The sequence below is a fragment of the Mandrillus leucophaeus genome, unplaced genomic scaffold (assembly GCF_000951045.1).
Source record: "Mandrillus leucophaeus isolate KB7577 unplaced genomic scaffold, Mleu.le_1.0 Scaffold798, whole genome shotgun sequence".
Classification (NCBI taxonomy): Eukaryota; Metazoa; Chordata; class Mammalia; order Primates; family Cercopithecidae; genus Mandrillus; species Mandrillus leucophaeus.
In genome coordinates, this window is record NW_012108674.1 from 1,473,785 (window position 1) to 1,491,220 (window position 17,436).

Consider the following 17,436-nt stretch of genomic DNA (forward strand, 5'->3'; position numbering starts at 1 on the left):
TTCCGGCATGGGTTATTTAAACTCCATGGAACTCGTCTGAAGTCAACCCCCAGTTAGCATATATGTCCCACATTCCACGCCAGGACCATACCTCGGCATTCTGTCCGTGTGAGTGTGCTCTGATATCCAGCTCGGCACTGACAAGTGTATGAACCCTGGTTGTTGATACACTCACCACCAGCACAGGGGTTTTTCTCACATTCATCAACATCTGCAAAGCACAATGTATTTTAGTGCAAAATTAGATAGCAATACCTCATAATTCTAAGATGTTCTTGGTTCCTTTTACACATATAAAACATTTTCCTTTTGAGAAATAAATAACATAATAAAAGGATCTTTTTTCTTTCCACTACAATATGTCATTAGCCATTCAAAGACTGGTTGAGCAGTTAAAGTGTATTATTTTCATGTGTCATTTTGCGGAGAAAAATTCCAAACAAGTAGCAACTCAACAATCTGATCTAATAAACATTTTCTCTTCCTTAAGTCTGATCGAAGAGAACCAAACAGACTAACATTTCAGAAGTGGCTTGTGGATAGGATTCCAAGTATCTCTTGAAGCTCTATTTTTTCTAATGAAAAGAAGGTCTAACCATATCCAAGCATTCCCTGCTGAGTTCCACTAAAATGTCAGAACAAAACATGAAGCAACTGTTGTTTAAAGGGCAGTTCTCAATCACCATAGAGTCGACCCCATCCCCAGATGTGTTCAATACACAAGCTCACACTAGTTTTACAGTCACTTAGAATTATCAGTACATTTAGAGATAAACTGGTTTATATGACCATACTTGCAAACAGGAGGAAGCTAAAATTTAGCGAAGATAACCCAGTTGTCCACATGCTTCTTAGTGGCAGATACAGATCTGACCTCACATTCCCCAACCCTGAGTTAAATGTTTCCACTTCTACTCAGATCTGGATGACCTCTAGAAGGGGTGTTCACATCACCAGGAAATTAAATAGTTCGGGAAAGTAAGAACTCATCATTTCTGACCAATCATAAATTTACAATTATAAAATTAGAATTCATAACAGAACCAAGAGGTGAGTTTATTTTAAAAACAAGTTGATAGGAACTGAGCATTCTTATCCAATCCAACAAATTGATTACTCTTGTATTACATTTTCTCCCTTCACCAGCTTAAATGCCTCATCAGCAATTTAAAATTTCTTTCTTCCATTTAAAGTAATTAGTCTAAGAGAGTTGGTAAGCTACACATTTAGACTAGTATAATGTGCAAAATTCCATAATTTGGGGATATTTTTAATGTTTTCTTTTAATGGTTAGGCTTTTGGTAGGTTGTCTTAAATTGGAGTTACCAGAAACGAATTGAGTATCTTTTACAATGAAAGTTAAAAGTAACTTTAATAGGCAGAATAATGACCTCCCAAATATGCTCATGCCCTAATTCCCAGAACCTATGGATATGTTATATAGCTAGCAAAGGGGAATTAAAGTTGTAGATAGAATTAAGGTTGGTAATCAGTGATCTTGAGATGGAGAGGGTCTCCTGGATTATACAGGTGGCCAAATGCAGTCACAAATATCCTTAAATGTGGAAGAGGGAATTGCAAGAGAGAGTCAGAGAGAGAGAGAGAAAGAGATTTGAAGATGCAACGCTGCTGGCTTTGAAGATGGAGGACGGGGCCATGAGCTAAGGACACAGGCAGCTGGTAGTAGCTGCAAAAGGCAAGGAGATGGATTCCTCCCAAGAGCCTCCAAAAGGCACACAGCCCTCCAAACACCTGGATGTTAGCCCAGTAAGACTTGTGTTGGGCTACTAACCTACAGAGCTGAAAGATAATATAAACTTGTATTGTATTAAGCCACCAAGTTTGGGGTAATTTGTTATAGCAGCAATCGAAAACCAGCAGAGTCAAGGAACAGAATTGCAACAGACCCGTGGTGCCAACCTAGGATGGATCACGTACCAATACACTCCCCACGGAGGTCCAGCTGGAACCCTTTGTTGCACTCACACCGGTAACTCCCAGGAGTTGGAATGCAGCGTCCATTTTGACAGAGATAGCGGACCAACTGGCAGTAATCAGTGACGTTGACTGGCAGCACCCCTAGAAGAACATTAAGCCCCAATAAAATTATTTTAACGATGGTACCTTTCATCAGTACTTAATCTGACAATAATGAATAAGATGTTGAATCAGAAAGGAAAGAGGACACTCTTTGGGCAAAGGTCGTCTAGTGACAACAGAACATATTTCCACCCTGCCAACAGAGATCACATTGCACTACGTGTGCATAGGGGAGCTAGCAACTCAGCTGCAGGCTGCTTTTCCCTGCCCTCTTCACCACCTCACTCTCAAACCTCTAGTTTGCAGAAATAACAAAGGCACAGAGAGATTGGTATTGAACTACTTATGAAACTGCCTTGCAAGCTCTATAACCTAAAGTATAATTTTATATCCTCTCCATTAACCCTTTCCGTGAATCAGATTTAACTATCGCCCATAACTCTCCCATAGTTGCCTGAAAACATCCATAACAAAAGGACATTAATCTCTGGAGAATAGGAAGCCTCCCGTTTTTCTCTATGCAATAGGAAAATTGAGATATATAGATGATATAGATACAGATAACATATGTAAACCAAAAATTAATATAACAATTTATAAACTTATTTAATGACTAAAGCAGCATAAATAAATAATAAAAAATGTTAACTTGAACAATGCAAGAAAAATAACTAGATGATTTTTGAATTCTTACTTGGTGGTTCCCGAGATGGATATGGATATTCCACTGGTGGTCGAGGGACCGGAATTTGAGGTCCAGGAGGAAAGCCAGGAGGAACAGGGAGAACTGGAGGAATGGGGCCAAGGGGTGGGGGAGGATATTCTGGTCTCCCAGGAATTACCATAGGAACAGAGCACAGCTTGTTGAAATCCTCTAGAAAAACACAACAAAACAAAACACAACAGCTGAGCTGTAGCTTATGATCATAGGCCCACAGAAGTCATCCTTATTTTTTTAAAGGTATTTTTGAGTAAAATTGATCCTCAAAACTCACAGGTCAATTGGAGAAAAGAAAAAGGAGCAACTGACTGGATTTCCATTTTTAATACCTGCAGCAGCAACCACTCTGGAACAATATTTCAAAACCAAAGCCATATTCCTCCCAAAACCTTGGAGTCTTTATTTGTATCAACATTCACCTCGTGGAAAACATAAAGTATTACTTTCTCCATCCAGTCCCACCTGTGGATCCCACAGGGCTCCACAGAATACATTAAAAAGTTTGGATTTTATTTTATGCACAGTGTAAAACCACTGGATATCTTCAACAGGGGCGGGACATGATCAGATGACCATTTTCAGAAGATCATGCTTACAATTACAACATATGAAGAACATTACTGCGGGGAGGCAAGGCTGTCACAGAAGACCAAGGGGGAGATGATGATGTCTGGATGGGGGAGGCAGTGATTGAATCAGACAGAAGTGGACAAATCTGAAGCACATTTTAGAGATAAATGTATAGTGCTCAGTGAAGTAATAAGTGTCAGAGCTCATGAGACAAGAAGTCAAGAATGACTCCTAGTTTTCTGGTTGAGCAATTGGGTGAATGTTGGCGCCCTTCCCTGGATGGGAAAAATCATGGTGGTAGCAGGTTTGGTGGGTAGAAGCCAAGTTCCATTTTGAACATATGAGTTTTGAGATATCAGACATCCAAGTGGAGCTATCACTTCGCAGTTGTAAAAGACAGTGTGAAGCTTAGAGGAATCAAGGCTAGATGTGAGTTTCAGAGTCATCAGTACAGACAGGTGATATTCAAAGCCATGGGGATGGATGAGCTCATGTAAGGGTGGTGTGGAAGGGGAACAGAAGGGAGTACAAGGACAGAACCCTGAAGAATACTGATTCATAAAAGAAAGCATTATCAATGGAGAAGTGGTCCATAAGGGGAGGAGAAATACCAAGGGGTGGTGGGTCTGGTATTAATGCTGCATAGTGACCCTCTGAATGAGGACATCCTGACTTCATCATCTGCTTCCCTATGATTCTGCATTTTCAGGATGATTACTATTTTTCACAGCGTCAGGTCTTTATCAAATAAACCATCTTTAGGTTTTGACACATTTGTTCTGGGCTTCCAAAAAGCTGTTTTTAAGCAGTATCCAGGTTTCCAAGGCTGTATTTATTTTATTCATTTTCATGTTGCCTACAAATAGCCATGTTTTATCACAGTTGCCTTCTGTAAGTAGCCTATGTGACTCTTACATTTCATTTCTTTCCTCTCTTGCTAGGATGTTGGTAATTTTATTTTCCCAGTTGTACAGCGATTTTCTCATGGATACCTTCTATGCTAGTTTTAGCCATTAATAGAAATTAGACTAATATTTTTCTTTTCCTTACAGACTACAATTTAACTTATTTTCAGATAGTAACATGTCTTACTGAAATGCATTCATATTTCAACCCCATGGGACATTCTGCCAATTTATATGAGGTTAAATATGCCTAGCTACTATGAACGGTACTTTCTGGTCCGTTTCTAAAGTTTCTTCATTCTTATTTGACATTTCCAGCTCAGGTCAAGTTTATGTTTTCAGAGAATTCTCTTATAGCATTTTAATTATGATTTCACTGGAATTTCAAATCACAGAGATACTGACATACTCGAATGTATTTGTAAAGGAATTCTATGTTGTTCATGCTTCCCTGACTCAGGATGTCACAATCCTGCTTGTCAACCAACAATGACTCTTCCTATAGATTGATCATCTGTATGTGCCATATCCATCATTCTCTGGGAACCTGCTCTTACCAAATTCCCATCACTAAGACTGTGTAGTCTTTGAAGTCAGGGATCATCTCTAACTCATGACTAGTTCCCACTCTCAGCCTTGCCCTGCAAATTGCACATAATAAGAATTCATTAACTATGTGCTGGATTTAATTGAATGACAATTATATTACAGAACTCACTTTGCTTCTAAGCATTTGTAGGTACCAATTCAGCCTTTCTTTTTAAGACTTTTTGAATTTATGTAAAAGAAATAACTTATCAGCCTTTGTGCTAATTAGGTGGGTATTTTATTTTAAGAATGCCATTAAATTCATCTTAACCCCTCTAGGAAAGTGCATCAGACTGAATCCTATATTTCTTCCTATTTTTTACAGATTAGTAATCTTCTCATTGCCCCTTTACATTCAGGATCAGCAACATGGCGCTAATTTTGTTCAGCTGATGTCCATCTTTCCTATCTCCACTGAACCCAAGATGATGCTGATTTATTTTTTAAAGAGTAAAAAGCTGGCCAATCTAAAATCCTTCCTGCGTCACTCTCTGTAAGAGCCCAGATCTCTAGCACTGGTACTGGAGCATTTGGACAAACAAAAACCTACCTGCAAATTATTTTGCTCTATAAATCTGTTTTGCCCAAGGCTTCTCAGGGCTGTGCATCTCTCAGTGGTATACCTGGGAGAACAGCTCCCTGTAAAGCCACACACAGGAACCTGGTCGTCTTCTCCAACTGTCCCAAAGTAGGTCTTCCTGCAGGCACCTAAACCTGCTCTAGTCCTCTTCTCTATTCAACGCCTTAACACAGGAAGGAATCCACATCAAAGCTGCTGAGTTCCTAAGTTAACGTATGCATTTTAAAAGCCATTGTCCTGGCACCTAGGCCCTGACTTAGTAGGAAGTCATGTGCTTCTAAACAGTGATCCACTAAATGGTTCCCTACTGGACTAAAGAAGGTAAAGTTCATCTATGTATTTGTTTATTTATGTATTATTATTTTTAATTGACAAGTAAAAATTGTATATATTCATTGTGTACAACGTGATGTTTTGAAATATGCTCAACTGGTGGGAAAGATGTTGCCTAGTAAGTTGCTCTATTTGAATGCCTCCTATAGCAAGATTTTGCTGAATATTGTGGAAGTGTAAAAAGCATGAGAAATATGAGGCTACAATAATGAATGAGATTTCCTAATGAGATTGATCAACCAGTAAAAGAGCAATGTGTGAACACACATATAGGACTCATGCCATAGTCATACTACCAGCCAGAACCACAGGAGCACGAGGAAGAAGGGAGCACTTCCAGCTGCAGCTACCTGGAGACATTCATGGATTAGGTCATGTTTGAGTAGATCTTTAACAAGACTAGAGGACATATAACAGGCAAGGATGGCAGGAGTAGGGAGAAAGAGACTGAACTGGCAAGAAGTTTTAGAAAAAAAGTCAACTTGAATTTAGAAATGCTCAGATTGGGTGCAATGAAAACTCAATCATATAATTTAAACTACTATAAAGAACAAGAATTAAAAGGTGAACTGGGATCAGATTTGGGGACTCTAAATGCTGTGCTAAGTAGCAAATGTTCTTTGCAAGAAATGGAGTGAATTGGCCACTAAATATTGCCTGAGTTCGTCCTGGAGAAATATTTTTGGACATCTTTCTGGACTAACGAAAGTGTGCTGTATTTATATATTTGTTTAGTTATGTATTTTAAACTAACGAATACAAATTGTATGCATTCATTGTATACAACATGGTGTTTTGAAATATGCTCAATTAGTCAAAAGGTGTCTCCTTTTTCCTCCTAGACACAATTTTTTAAACTGAACTTCACTGACTCATACTTTGGGAAAGATACATGGCAATGGTGGATTTCAGAGACTAGTTAGGAGGCTGCAGGAACAGTCCAGACTAAGGAAAATATGCTTCTAATGGAAACAAAAAAATGGACAGATAAAAGAGATACTGTGAAGGAAAAAAAAATAAGCAGGACTTTGCAGGAAGGAAAGAGTCCAATGTTAAGAAAAAGGAAGTGTGTCTCCTGAACAACTTATCTGAAAAATTCTGAGAGCTGAGTTTTACCCTACTGAGCTTTTGAGTACTACATGAGAGCCAGTAAGTACTAAAATGAGAATAAGTACTTCCCCAAAACGTTTCTGTTAAGTAGTAATAAGCCAGCTAAGTCAAAAGCAGTACCTGAAAACAGTACTCTTCATACAGACCTCTGTTTTTTCTCTCTGCATTATGTGGGGAGATTTCCCTGGATGTCATCTCTTATATTTTTTGGAGTCTATTCATTTACCCCGGTTTCCATTATGTCTGCATCATGCACATTGTCACTGGGCTTGTGAGGATACTCTGCAGATAACAGGGCTCTTACCGGTTGCTCTGATGGGACACATCTCAGGGGCGACAGTGACCCCTGGAGACCAGCATCGGCCGGCATCACAGCAGCACTGCATTTTGGTTATGGACTGTGGCAGCTGGTTAGAGCAGCGTCCGTTTGTCAGTGCTGTGTAACAGTATCCTGGGCGAACATCTGAGGACAAAGAAACACATACACACACACATCACTGAGATGAGACTTGTAACAACATTCCCCGGCCACAGCAGCTCCACACTTCACACTTGGGCTACGGCAGGATTAATTCACACCTCTGCCCCCTGGAAGGGAAGCTGCGAGCGCTGCACGGGAACAATACTCAGTCAGAAATCCCTGGTCTCACACCTTTTACCCCTGTGTGCTGGTGCACGTGGCTGAAGTCCCACATTCCATACCCAAGGTGGGAACGAATGATTAAAACCATGTGTACCATAGGAAAAGAGAGGCTAAGAAAATCACCAGCAGTGACAGTTAATTATATATACATCTTTATATGTCTCTATGCTGAAGAGAGACTGGGTTTTCCTTGGTTTCAAACTACTTAATTCGAGTCATTTTAGGAAAATAGTTATGTAAATCTATTTTAAAACAACATTCAGTCTATATTTCTAAAAGATCTTTCTTATTTTTCAGTCTGTAACTGTGAGAGTCAGACATAAGTTTTTGTTTTGTTTTGTTTTGTTTAAAGAATGAGCCACTTTGCATTTAGATCCGATGCTTATTAGTCAAGATTTCCTTTTGTCTTGGGGCCCTAACAGATTTTATAAGGTACTAATTATTTATAACTTCAAAATGGCACATGATTCCAAGTTCTTAGTCCTATAGGATACAATAGCTCTAGAAGGATTTTGTTGTTGTTTTTGGCAGCAAGTGTCTTCTCAAAGCAACATGGTAAGACACTTTTCTACATCACTTCTATTGGGTTACATCATGTCTAAGTGTCATGATGTCCGACACACTGCAGTGCAACTCTGGGTTACCGAAAGAGTTTGTGACACAGGAAAAACCTAACGGCTTGCTACGCCTTTGAGATATTACCATGAAACAGTGAAGGCGGGTAGCAAAGTGCAAAACACTTTTACCTGCCTGACATGTGCCGAGGGTGTACCTCTCTTCAAGTAAACTGTATCTCTATAGAGATCATATAAAATTAAATTTTGAATAGTAAATAATATTGTCAATATGCTTGTTATTTAAAGCAGGGGTCTCCAACCCTCAGGGGCCCCCATCCCCAGTCCTGGTCTGTGGCGTGTGAAGAACTGGGCTGCACAGCAGGGGTGAGCGGCAGGTGAATGAGTGAAGCTTCATCTGTATGTACAGCTACTCCCCATTGCTGGTATTACCGCCTGAGCTCCACCTCTGTCAGATCAGTGGCAGCACTAGATTCTCATAGGAGGGTGAACCCTGTTGTGAACTGCGCATGCGAGGGTTCTAGGTTGCGTGTTCCCAATGAGAATCTAATGCCTGATGATCTGTCACTGTCTCCCATCACCCTCAGATGGGACCATCTAATTGTAGGAAAACAAAGCTCAGGGCTCCCTTTGATTCTACATTATGGTGAGTTGTATAATTATTTCACTATATACTACAATTTAATGATAATAGAAATAAAGTGCACAATAAATGTAATGTGCTTGAATAATCCTGAAACCATCCTCTCCTCCAAGTCCATGGAAAAATTGTCTTCCACAAAACCAGTCCCTTGTGCCAAAAAGGTTGGGGACCACTGATTTATAGGAATATAAAGGTTAAATCCTTTTGTAAAGCAAAGATCTTTCATAGCCAAAAATCCATCCCTGGGTTTCCTGTAAGTCTGAATGTTAAATTTCAAGTTTTCTCAAAGAGGGTCATACCTGCAATTGTTATCATCCACATCATTCTTAAGAACACAAAGCCCTCATGTCTTGAGGTTTCAATAAATTAATAAAATGAAATAAAATAAAAACAAGGCTAATTTAGAAACATTTAAATTATTAACATCAAGTGAGGAAGGCTAAAACAAACCTAGACAAACCATAAAAGAAAATTATGGGTCAGTTTTAAAGGATACAAGATTATTTCCGAAAAGTACTTAAAACCACTAGCCAGTATAAATGTGCTTTCCAGAATTTTTTTGTGGTTCCCGTTCCTGTACCTCTGGTCAGACTAATAGTTTCACCAAAGAGGCAGAACAAGTTTTATTCCAGCCTGGTCCAGGATAAATGGCTGGAGAGGGAGTATAGACAAGTATGCTCTCTGTGAAGCCTCAGGTGGCACCTCCCCCGTCAAGAGGGCAGAGAAATTGAACTTCCTACATTCTAATTTGCAATGCCTTAAAACCACTAATACTTTATATACTTGGGAATTAGTAAATATTTGGGGCATGGAAACCAAAGACTGTTGAGAATGGGAAGAGATATTCAAAACTGGCTTATATCCCAGCTTCAAATGAATTCGGTGGTCAAAACCCAGTGTAAACACTTGACCAAATTATGGAATTTGTACATATAATTTCCAGCATGGGCTATCTTTCAGAGCAAAACTAGGGCCTACAGTTGCCAACGACAAAACTTAATGGGCTAATGTCTATTATTTTGCTAATTAACTACGATACCATGTTATTGCCCATCTGGCTGACTTATATGTTAAATCAATGGGTCACAAACTCTTGAGCAAAATGGTGAATGCTAGGGGTAAAAAAAATTACAAATCAAGTTTGGGTTACTGGCAGTCCCTGATTTACAGATGGCACCTGCACATATAAAAATAATTTTTATAATTTCTTTTATTTGCTGAAGAAGTACCTTTGTTAAAAACACACATTTATATAACTTATAATTTTAATGAAAACCTACAGGCTAATAAGTAAAGGAAGTAAAAAACTGAAAATCAGAAACCATTTGGATGGAGGACCTGACCCCCAGGACACCTCAGCCTGAAGTTTTTCACTTCGTTAGGCAGCAGTGCCACATCAAGTTGCGGGGAAACCGTTGTGGTGATATGACATTTTGTACAGAGGGTAAGGGGTGGCTGTAGACTAACCTGAACACCTTCAGGAGCCAAGCTAAGGGGAGAAGAATGTCAGGATCTGGAGGACATAAAGGGACACATAAGGAACCACAAACACCTTCCATTTTAAAACTGCCCTGGCCAAGACACCTGGCAAGGAGGAGGAAATCTCACTCGTTTCTCCCCTTTTGAATCACTTGGCCCCTTATTCTCAGGACCCAGAAATCACATTATATCAAAGCAAATATATTACGGATTAAATAGGTGTTTGCAGGTCGTCCTAGCCTGTCAACAGGCCTCTCCTAACCTGTCATCAACATGGTTGTGTACAGCCAGGAGCTAGGAGTGGTGAGGCTCAAACTAGGGAAAGGACATCTTTATGACTCCTAGGAGTCGAAAAGAGAGAACACAACAATATAAAAAGACAACCCTCCAGGCAGTATTACAAATGCCACAGGAAGATCACAGAACGACAAATAAAATAATACTAAGAGAGCTTAGAACACAAAGGGAGCTCGGGGCTGGGAGGTCTGAGAGTCTCAGAATGTGGGGGCAGAAGGTACCAGTTGGAATTTTACGGTTAGAAGAAATGTACACGGAAGATATTGCACACCACTATCTACATAGTGGGTTTTCTATTGGCGAGACCAACTAATTCCAAACAACTGTCTTACGAACAAGCCTTGGATTTGTTTATACTGTTAGGGGCTATTTGTATTTTCTCATCACTAGGGATAAATTTGGGGGTCTCTGTTGCTTACGATGGAGGGAAATAGGAGCACTGGGGATGGCAGAAAGGTCACTTGGATCATTTTGTATGACAAGTTGCTAATTATGGGCACAACAGAGTTCCAAAGAAGAAACAGGGCTTGCCTAGGGATCTGGCAGGAAAGAGCGAACTGCATCCAGAGCTGAGGGGTAGGAGGCAATGAGGGAAGTCTGGGCTGTGCACTCAGGTCACAAGGGAATCCCAGATTCCTCTCTCACTACCCACTTAAACTATTGGGCCATTATTTATCTAGCCTCTCTCAATCTCAGCTGCTTCCCATCTACCGCTGTGAAATGAACATTAAGTCAGATAATTTACATAAAACACCTCATACCCCGTGATCCAGGTATCTTAGTTCCCTTCCCTTCCTCCTTTGTAAAAAGTTAGTATGGATATATTTGATAAAAAGAAAATAACTTTTAAAATGTGAACCATCTGATATGTAAATATATCTTAATCTTCATGTAGTTTGAGGCTTTCTTAAAGTCCTTAAATATCAGACTGTGCACTTTGGAACTTGAATTTTAACCTAGAACACTGCACTTTGAAAGAAGTCTTAACTGTTGTTAAATCCAGCAGCTGTCAACTCTATTTTTTTTTTTTTTTCCAGACAAAGTCTCGTTCTGTCGCCCAGGCTGGAGTGCAGTGGCGTGATCTCAGCTCACTGCAACCTCTACCTCCCGGCTTCAAGAGATTCTCCTGCCTCAGCCTCCCGAGTAACTGGGATTACAGGCGCCCGCCACCACGCCCGGCAAATTTTTGTATTTTTAGTAGAGACAGGGTTTCACCATGTTGGCCAGCCTGGTCTTGAACTCCTGATCTCAGGCAATCTGCCCGCCTTGGCCTCCCAAAGTGCTGGGATCACAGGTGTCAGCCACTGTGCCCAGCCAAATCTAATTTTTAAACAATAGAACCCCTTATTTAATTGATACCTGACATGGAAGCCTAACACTCACAGCAGATAAAGTGAAATTGCTATGCCTAGACTGTGTGTGGGGGAGTGTGGCGGGGACAAGAGCCCTTTTCACTCAGCCCTCTCCCTTTTCTCTGTGCTCTCCCCAATCCCTGCAGCGCTGGAGAGCTTTGAAACACTTGAAGGATCCACTGGACAGACTGAAAACCACTGATTTCTAAGTCCTAATGGAAAACTACTGAGGGTTTGAGCAAGAGTGTTATTTAATCAAAGCACTATTTTAGGAAGATAAATCTGACAAAATGGATTGTAGAGAAGCCAAGAAGCAGGGAGACCAATTAAGAGATTATTTAAAAAATTCAGACCAAATTAACATAGATTCCGGGGAATGACTGAAGGTGGGGGTAAAAAGAGAGAGACACCTGGGATGGCTTCAAGATTAAATGCTGCACGACTGCAACATTAATTAACAGACTGAAGATATCTGTAAGGTCTCCCGGATCATCCCTCTTTTATGGGAGGCAAAACGTCTCCAAAAAAGACCACAAGGTGCCTCTGTTTTTTAAGAGGGCAGTGAACTGTTAAACACTTTTCTAAAAATGTACATTTTACCTCAACTGATAAATTATATGTGCCCCTTAACAAGCTTGTCTAGAAAGTTGTTTGTTATGGAAGTGACATATACAAACCATGCATGCTGTTTGTAATTAAACCTACCTATGCATCTGGTACCATCTGGAGAGGTGTAAAAACCAGGAGGACATTTGCAAAAGTAACTGCTGACTGTGTTTGTACATTCGCCCCCATCACAGATCCCAGGAATGGTGCTGCATTCATCAATATCTGGAATATTAAAAAACAATCTCAGCATTTGTAGAACACAATATAAAACCGTTCATCAGTACGAGGATTCAGATGTAAATACTCGACAAATCATGTCCCTGGAAACAGCCATCTTTAAAAAGTACAAGCTGCATGGAGAACAGTCAATTCAAAGGTAGATGCTGCTTCTTTCAACACAGACTTACCCAAAAGATTTACCAAATTCAGCAGACTAGGGCAAAATGAAATCACCCCCCTTTAAAATCTAAAACTGTGTACTGTTGTTTCACCAAGTAACTATAGCATGCTAATGTTACAAATGTCATTTATTTTAAAATTTTGTTTTCCTTTTGTTTCCATGTTTTGCATTAAGTTAAACTCCCCGACTAATTATTTTATATTCCGCATCACTTCTTGCATTGCTTTTCAATCTATTTTCCACAACACAGATACTGAAATCTTACAGAGGAGATCTTGTGGTCTGAGTGCTGACCCCAACTTGGCCAATTTGGTGTTCTCAGTGGCACCCAAACTACCATTATGATGGTCTTCTGTGGTTGGTGAATGAACTGTGATGGACTGGGTGCTCTAACCAATGTCCCCTTCAAAGAGGGACTTGCTGCCTAGGAGGCTGGGAATACTGTCAACAGATGGTCTTTGGCTCTCAGCCCCTTCCGAGATAGCCTGAGTCGCAGAGAGCCCCCTTGCCCAAGGTCACACCCTTCCCAGGCACCCCACACCCAATAAGCAATTGTGGAGGAGGATCAAAGTCTGGTGCATCCTGCCCCAGTGGGAGACAACACTGACGGCCACTCCAATTCCCCAATTCCTTCTGGGGCCGGTGGAGGCTGTTGATGGGCTGCACCCCAGCTTGCCTTCTCTGCACGCTCTTGCCTCTTCCCCTTTTCTTCTGCCTCTTCCCCTTCTCTTCTGCAGGTGTTGATCCCAAGGACATCCTCTAATAAACATCCTGAATGCTACGGAGGCCAAAGCTGGGGTTAGCCCTCAGACCACTGGTCTCCATCAAGGAAGCAGTAAAATTCCCTTAGGACAAATTTGACCATTTCCTTCAAGGAGAGATTTTCAATGGCCTGACCCACACACTGACAAATGTCAACAGATACGGCACCAGCAGAAGAAGAGAAAAAAAATGAGAGCTTCCTTCTTAGGCTAGAAGTAAACTCAGGGCACAGGGAATCTGCCTGGCCTCCTCTCTGAGACCAGTAGAGCTTTCTGCACTGACCCTGGGAGAGGTGACATTTGACCCAGGCCTCCCGGCAGTATTATAATGGGCAGGCTGACACCATTAAAACTGAGAAAGGCTTATGACCCCCAATAAGAACATTTATTCTGTAGGCTAAGTACTCTCTTCATTTATAAAACAAAATAGAGTTCTAAGTGAACCAGATTCAAGTATCTTCTGACTCAGGTTCACCCTGTTAGTAAAAAAGGCAGCAATGACAGTGTTTACATGCAGTTTAACCTTTTTAAAACCAAAATCACCATTCTTCCAAGCTAGGCTAGAGGCTAAACCAAACAATATTTCACTGCTTATATTAGAGTCAATGCTAACATAAACAGCACTGTCATTGCAAAATTATGTAATGGTAAAGGTGCATATTCTATTCTGACAGACACAAATTTCACTAGAGTCTGTGAAAGGGTCAGGTAGAGAAACTGCCAAGGGCAGACAGAGCCTAGGGCAGACAGAGCCTAGGGTTACCCACGTAATATCTCAAGGCAGCCACACTTCTGCTTAACACAAACAAAAGGCAAGTATGTCAAAGACCCTACAGGATTCAAAGCTTCATTTAAGGATAGAGGAAGGTATAATTACAATTAAGAAGAATGTACTTTTTTCAAAGTGTCCCTAAAAGTTAATATCTGAGTCCTACAACACCTGCCAAAGATGACATGAGGAGACAATGTGGTATTATATTTTTTTCTCAGCCCATTAATATAAATGACAGCTACCATTCGTATTAAGGCCACATCAATATCCAAAAAGTTTAAGTGACAGCCTATGTCAGAAAATTTTATTTAAAAAATAGAATTAACATTGGCAGAATGGGGGAATCATCTTTTCCATGCTGGCTGAGTGAGATTTGGGCCCTTTATTGAAGATAACAATAACAACGACAATAATGATGAGAGTTTGCAGGTGCTGAGTGCTAGGCAGAGTCAAAATGCTTGATGAATGTCCAATCATCTAATTCTTACAATACAGGTAGGATTGTGGGCCTGATTCTATACCTCTGCTGCCCAGGTACACCTCTTGCATTACACTGAGGCCTTCAGAAAACTGACACGAATCAAACCTGAAACAACAGCAAAGAGGCTCATCATTTATAAAGCGAGGCTAAACCCAAGTCTCCAACTGGCAGGGGTTTTTAGGGTGGGTGTGGGGAATTTCCACCTAGGTACATGTCTTTGAAAGCCAGCAGGTCAGGAAATACGTCACACTGCACACCTCCCTGAGTTCACATAGATTAAGATAAAATGGGACTAGGCCAAATCATTACATTTGAAGGAGCTTAAATGACTTCAAATTCCCCCTAATATGTCCCCTTCTCAGTGACACACCCTTTTGCCTTCAGGTGGCTAGTGCCTTCCCCCTTTCCTAAACCATCTTGCTTCTCAGTGGCATGGCTTCGTAACAAATAAAAGCAAGAGTTCTATCTATTACCAGGCTGTGGTGGAAATTCCTGATGGCAAAGGCCAGAATAAGGTGTTTGAATTGGATTCGCTTACACTCTGAAACTCGTTCATATGAATTTATTATTTCTCCAAGTTCTTCCCACTCTGTGTTCGTCTCCTTTTAATTGAATTTCAGGCATCCCAAGTTAAGAGGGAACTTGAGAACGGTGACTTTCTCAGAGTTTCTACAAATCAGGCTGTGTCAAATGCCAGCCATGAAAGTAAACCAGGTGGGGAGGCCTGGTGGGGAGTGGCGCTTGGCTGGGAAGAGCTATTTCTATGCTCTGGACACTTCTCCCTGCTTCCTTGAGGCAGCAAAGGAGGCAGAGCTGCTGGGGAGTAGCTGTCCCATGGTAGCTGTCCACGACTCCACTGGCTTCTTGCTGTGACCTTAAGAAGAGACACAAATGGCAGATCTCTTCCTTCCTATTTGCCATCTGTCCTTTGTTTTTGCTCCTTCTCATCCTTCAGTCTCATCTGTTCTCCCAGAGCATTCTTCCCGTGCCTAGGCCCCTTTATCCTATGGCTCCTCTGGCAGAATGGGAGGAAAGAGTGTGGAGGGCAGATGGATGGAGCTTGGTGTCTGTTCTGGGACGGGCATCACCATCTATTACTCGGCTATCGAGAAGCTCCATCCAAGATTGTGGACGTGACAAGAGAAACCCCATCCTGACAGTTAACCTGATCCTGACTGCCTAGATACTAACACAATGAGAGAAAAAAATTAAAACCTATGGCAGCTGTTTAAAAGTAACATGTGACACACTAATGATCATGAATGCCACTGAGCCTGTGAGCTTAACTTTGATTGTACAAACTCAACCCAGTGTAAAATGTATCACTAAAAACTAAACAAGCTGACTCTTCCAGTCACGTTGACTATTTTATAGTCACACCATGTACGCCAGCTTTTATTCATGCTGCATCCGCTGTCTGATCACAACTTAAAAATGGAGTCTGAATTCTGGAACTGGAAAGAACCCCCAGATAGCATCTTGTTCAACCCCCTCATTTGAAAGTTGAACTAACTCAGAGATGGTAATTGACTTATCTAAGATCACACAAAGGATTAGAGACTTGACCAGAGGGCATCAAGGATGGGGGCCAGGCCTGCCTTATTTCCAGGGCTCTTTCACCTTCACCACAGAGATGTTTTTTTCAACTAATTGTATAGAGAGAGCCAGTTACCTTGAACAGTAAAAGTCTAGGGCCTGCAACCAGCTGAAGAGGACGGAGCTCCATCTGTGGTACTGGGTTAAGCTACCCCGGGAATTCTCCTTAGCTTCTGACAGGATAAGAGCCTCTAACAGTAAGTAGCCATGAGATAAATATGCCATTATTTTGGAAAGGGGAAGTCCTGAGGTTTTTGGCTCACATATTATGGAGTGCATGGATTTAAAAGCTACATTTTTTAAAAGGTCCAGTGCATCATGCAGTGCTATTATAATTGCTAAAGGCTGGGCTGACGATAATCTAAATCCCAAAATATTAGTGGTTAATTAGGAATCCAACAGACTTCTTCCAGAAATAAAACTTAATCCCTTAATTACACTCTTTATTTCTTAATTTCCTCTCATAGTAACCTATGCAAATACGGACTTGGTTTCCAAAGAAAAAGGTTCATGTGTTCTTTCAGCATGCATACTCTACAGTCATCGGAAAGATCAACAAAGGAAGGCGGGCATGAACTCTGTTTCCTTTTTTCTCAAATCACAGCTATAAATCTCAATCTTTTCCTTCTTATATGTATGAAAAGTTAATAATTGTTATTTAAATCCCTTTAGCTTGTTAATTTACATTTCAAAATGTTCTCCAATTATATGTATTTATAAAACACTTTTCCATAACTTTTTTTTTTTTTTTTAGTTTTTGGAAAGAGGGACATTTTAGGAAGGAAGTGAGAATTCTGCAAAAGGAAGATCTCATGGAAAGCAACTCGAATAATGGCATTCTCAGATCTGAGAGAGTGAGGGTTAGCATCTTGTGAATTTGCTAAAGTCAATTTGACGGAATTGGTTTTTTTTCTTGAAAAAGTTCTATAAAAAGTACTCAATTCCACCCCCCTCCAAGTCAAAAGGAAGATAACTTTAAAA

General features: G+C 40.6%; 1 protein-coding gene across 1 annotated transcript in view; it reads right to left on the reverse strand.

Annotated features, from left to right (window-relative positions):
* Positions 1 to 17,436, reverse strand: part of FBN1 (fibrillin 1) — a 238,359-nt gene that overhangs the window by 105,398 nt on the left and 115,525 nt on the right. Inside the window, exons 9-13 of the mRNA XM_011967291.1 lie at positions 12,542 to 12,667; positions 7,152 to 7,310; positions 2,735 to 2,914; positions 1,939 to 2,079; positions 92 to 211 (exon numbers count right to left, since the gene is read on the reverse strand). Of these exons, the coding sequence (XP_011822681.1) occupies positions 92 to 211; positions 1,939 to 2,079; positions 2,735 to 2,914; positions 7,152 to 7,310; positions 12,542 to 12,667 (726 nt within the window). The remainder of the gene's footprint in view (positions 1 to 91; positions 212 to 1,938; positions 2,080 to 2,734; positions 2,915 to 7,151; positions 7,311 to 12,541; positions 12,668 to 17,436) is intronic.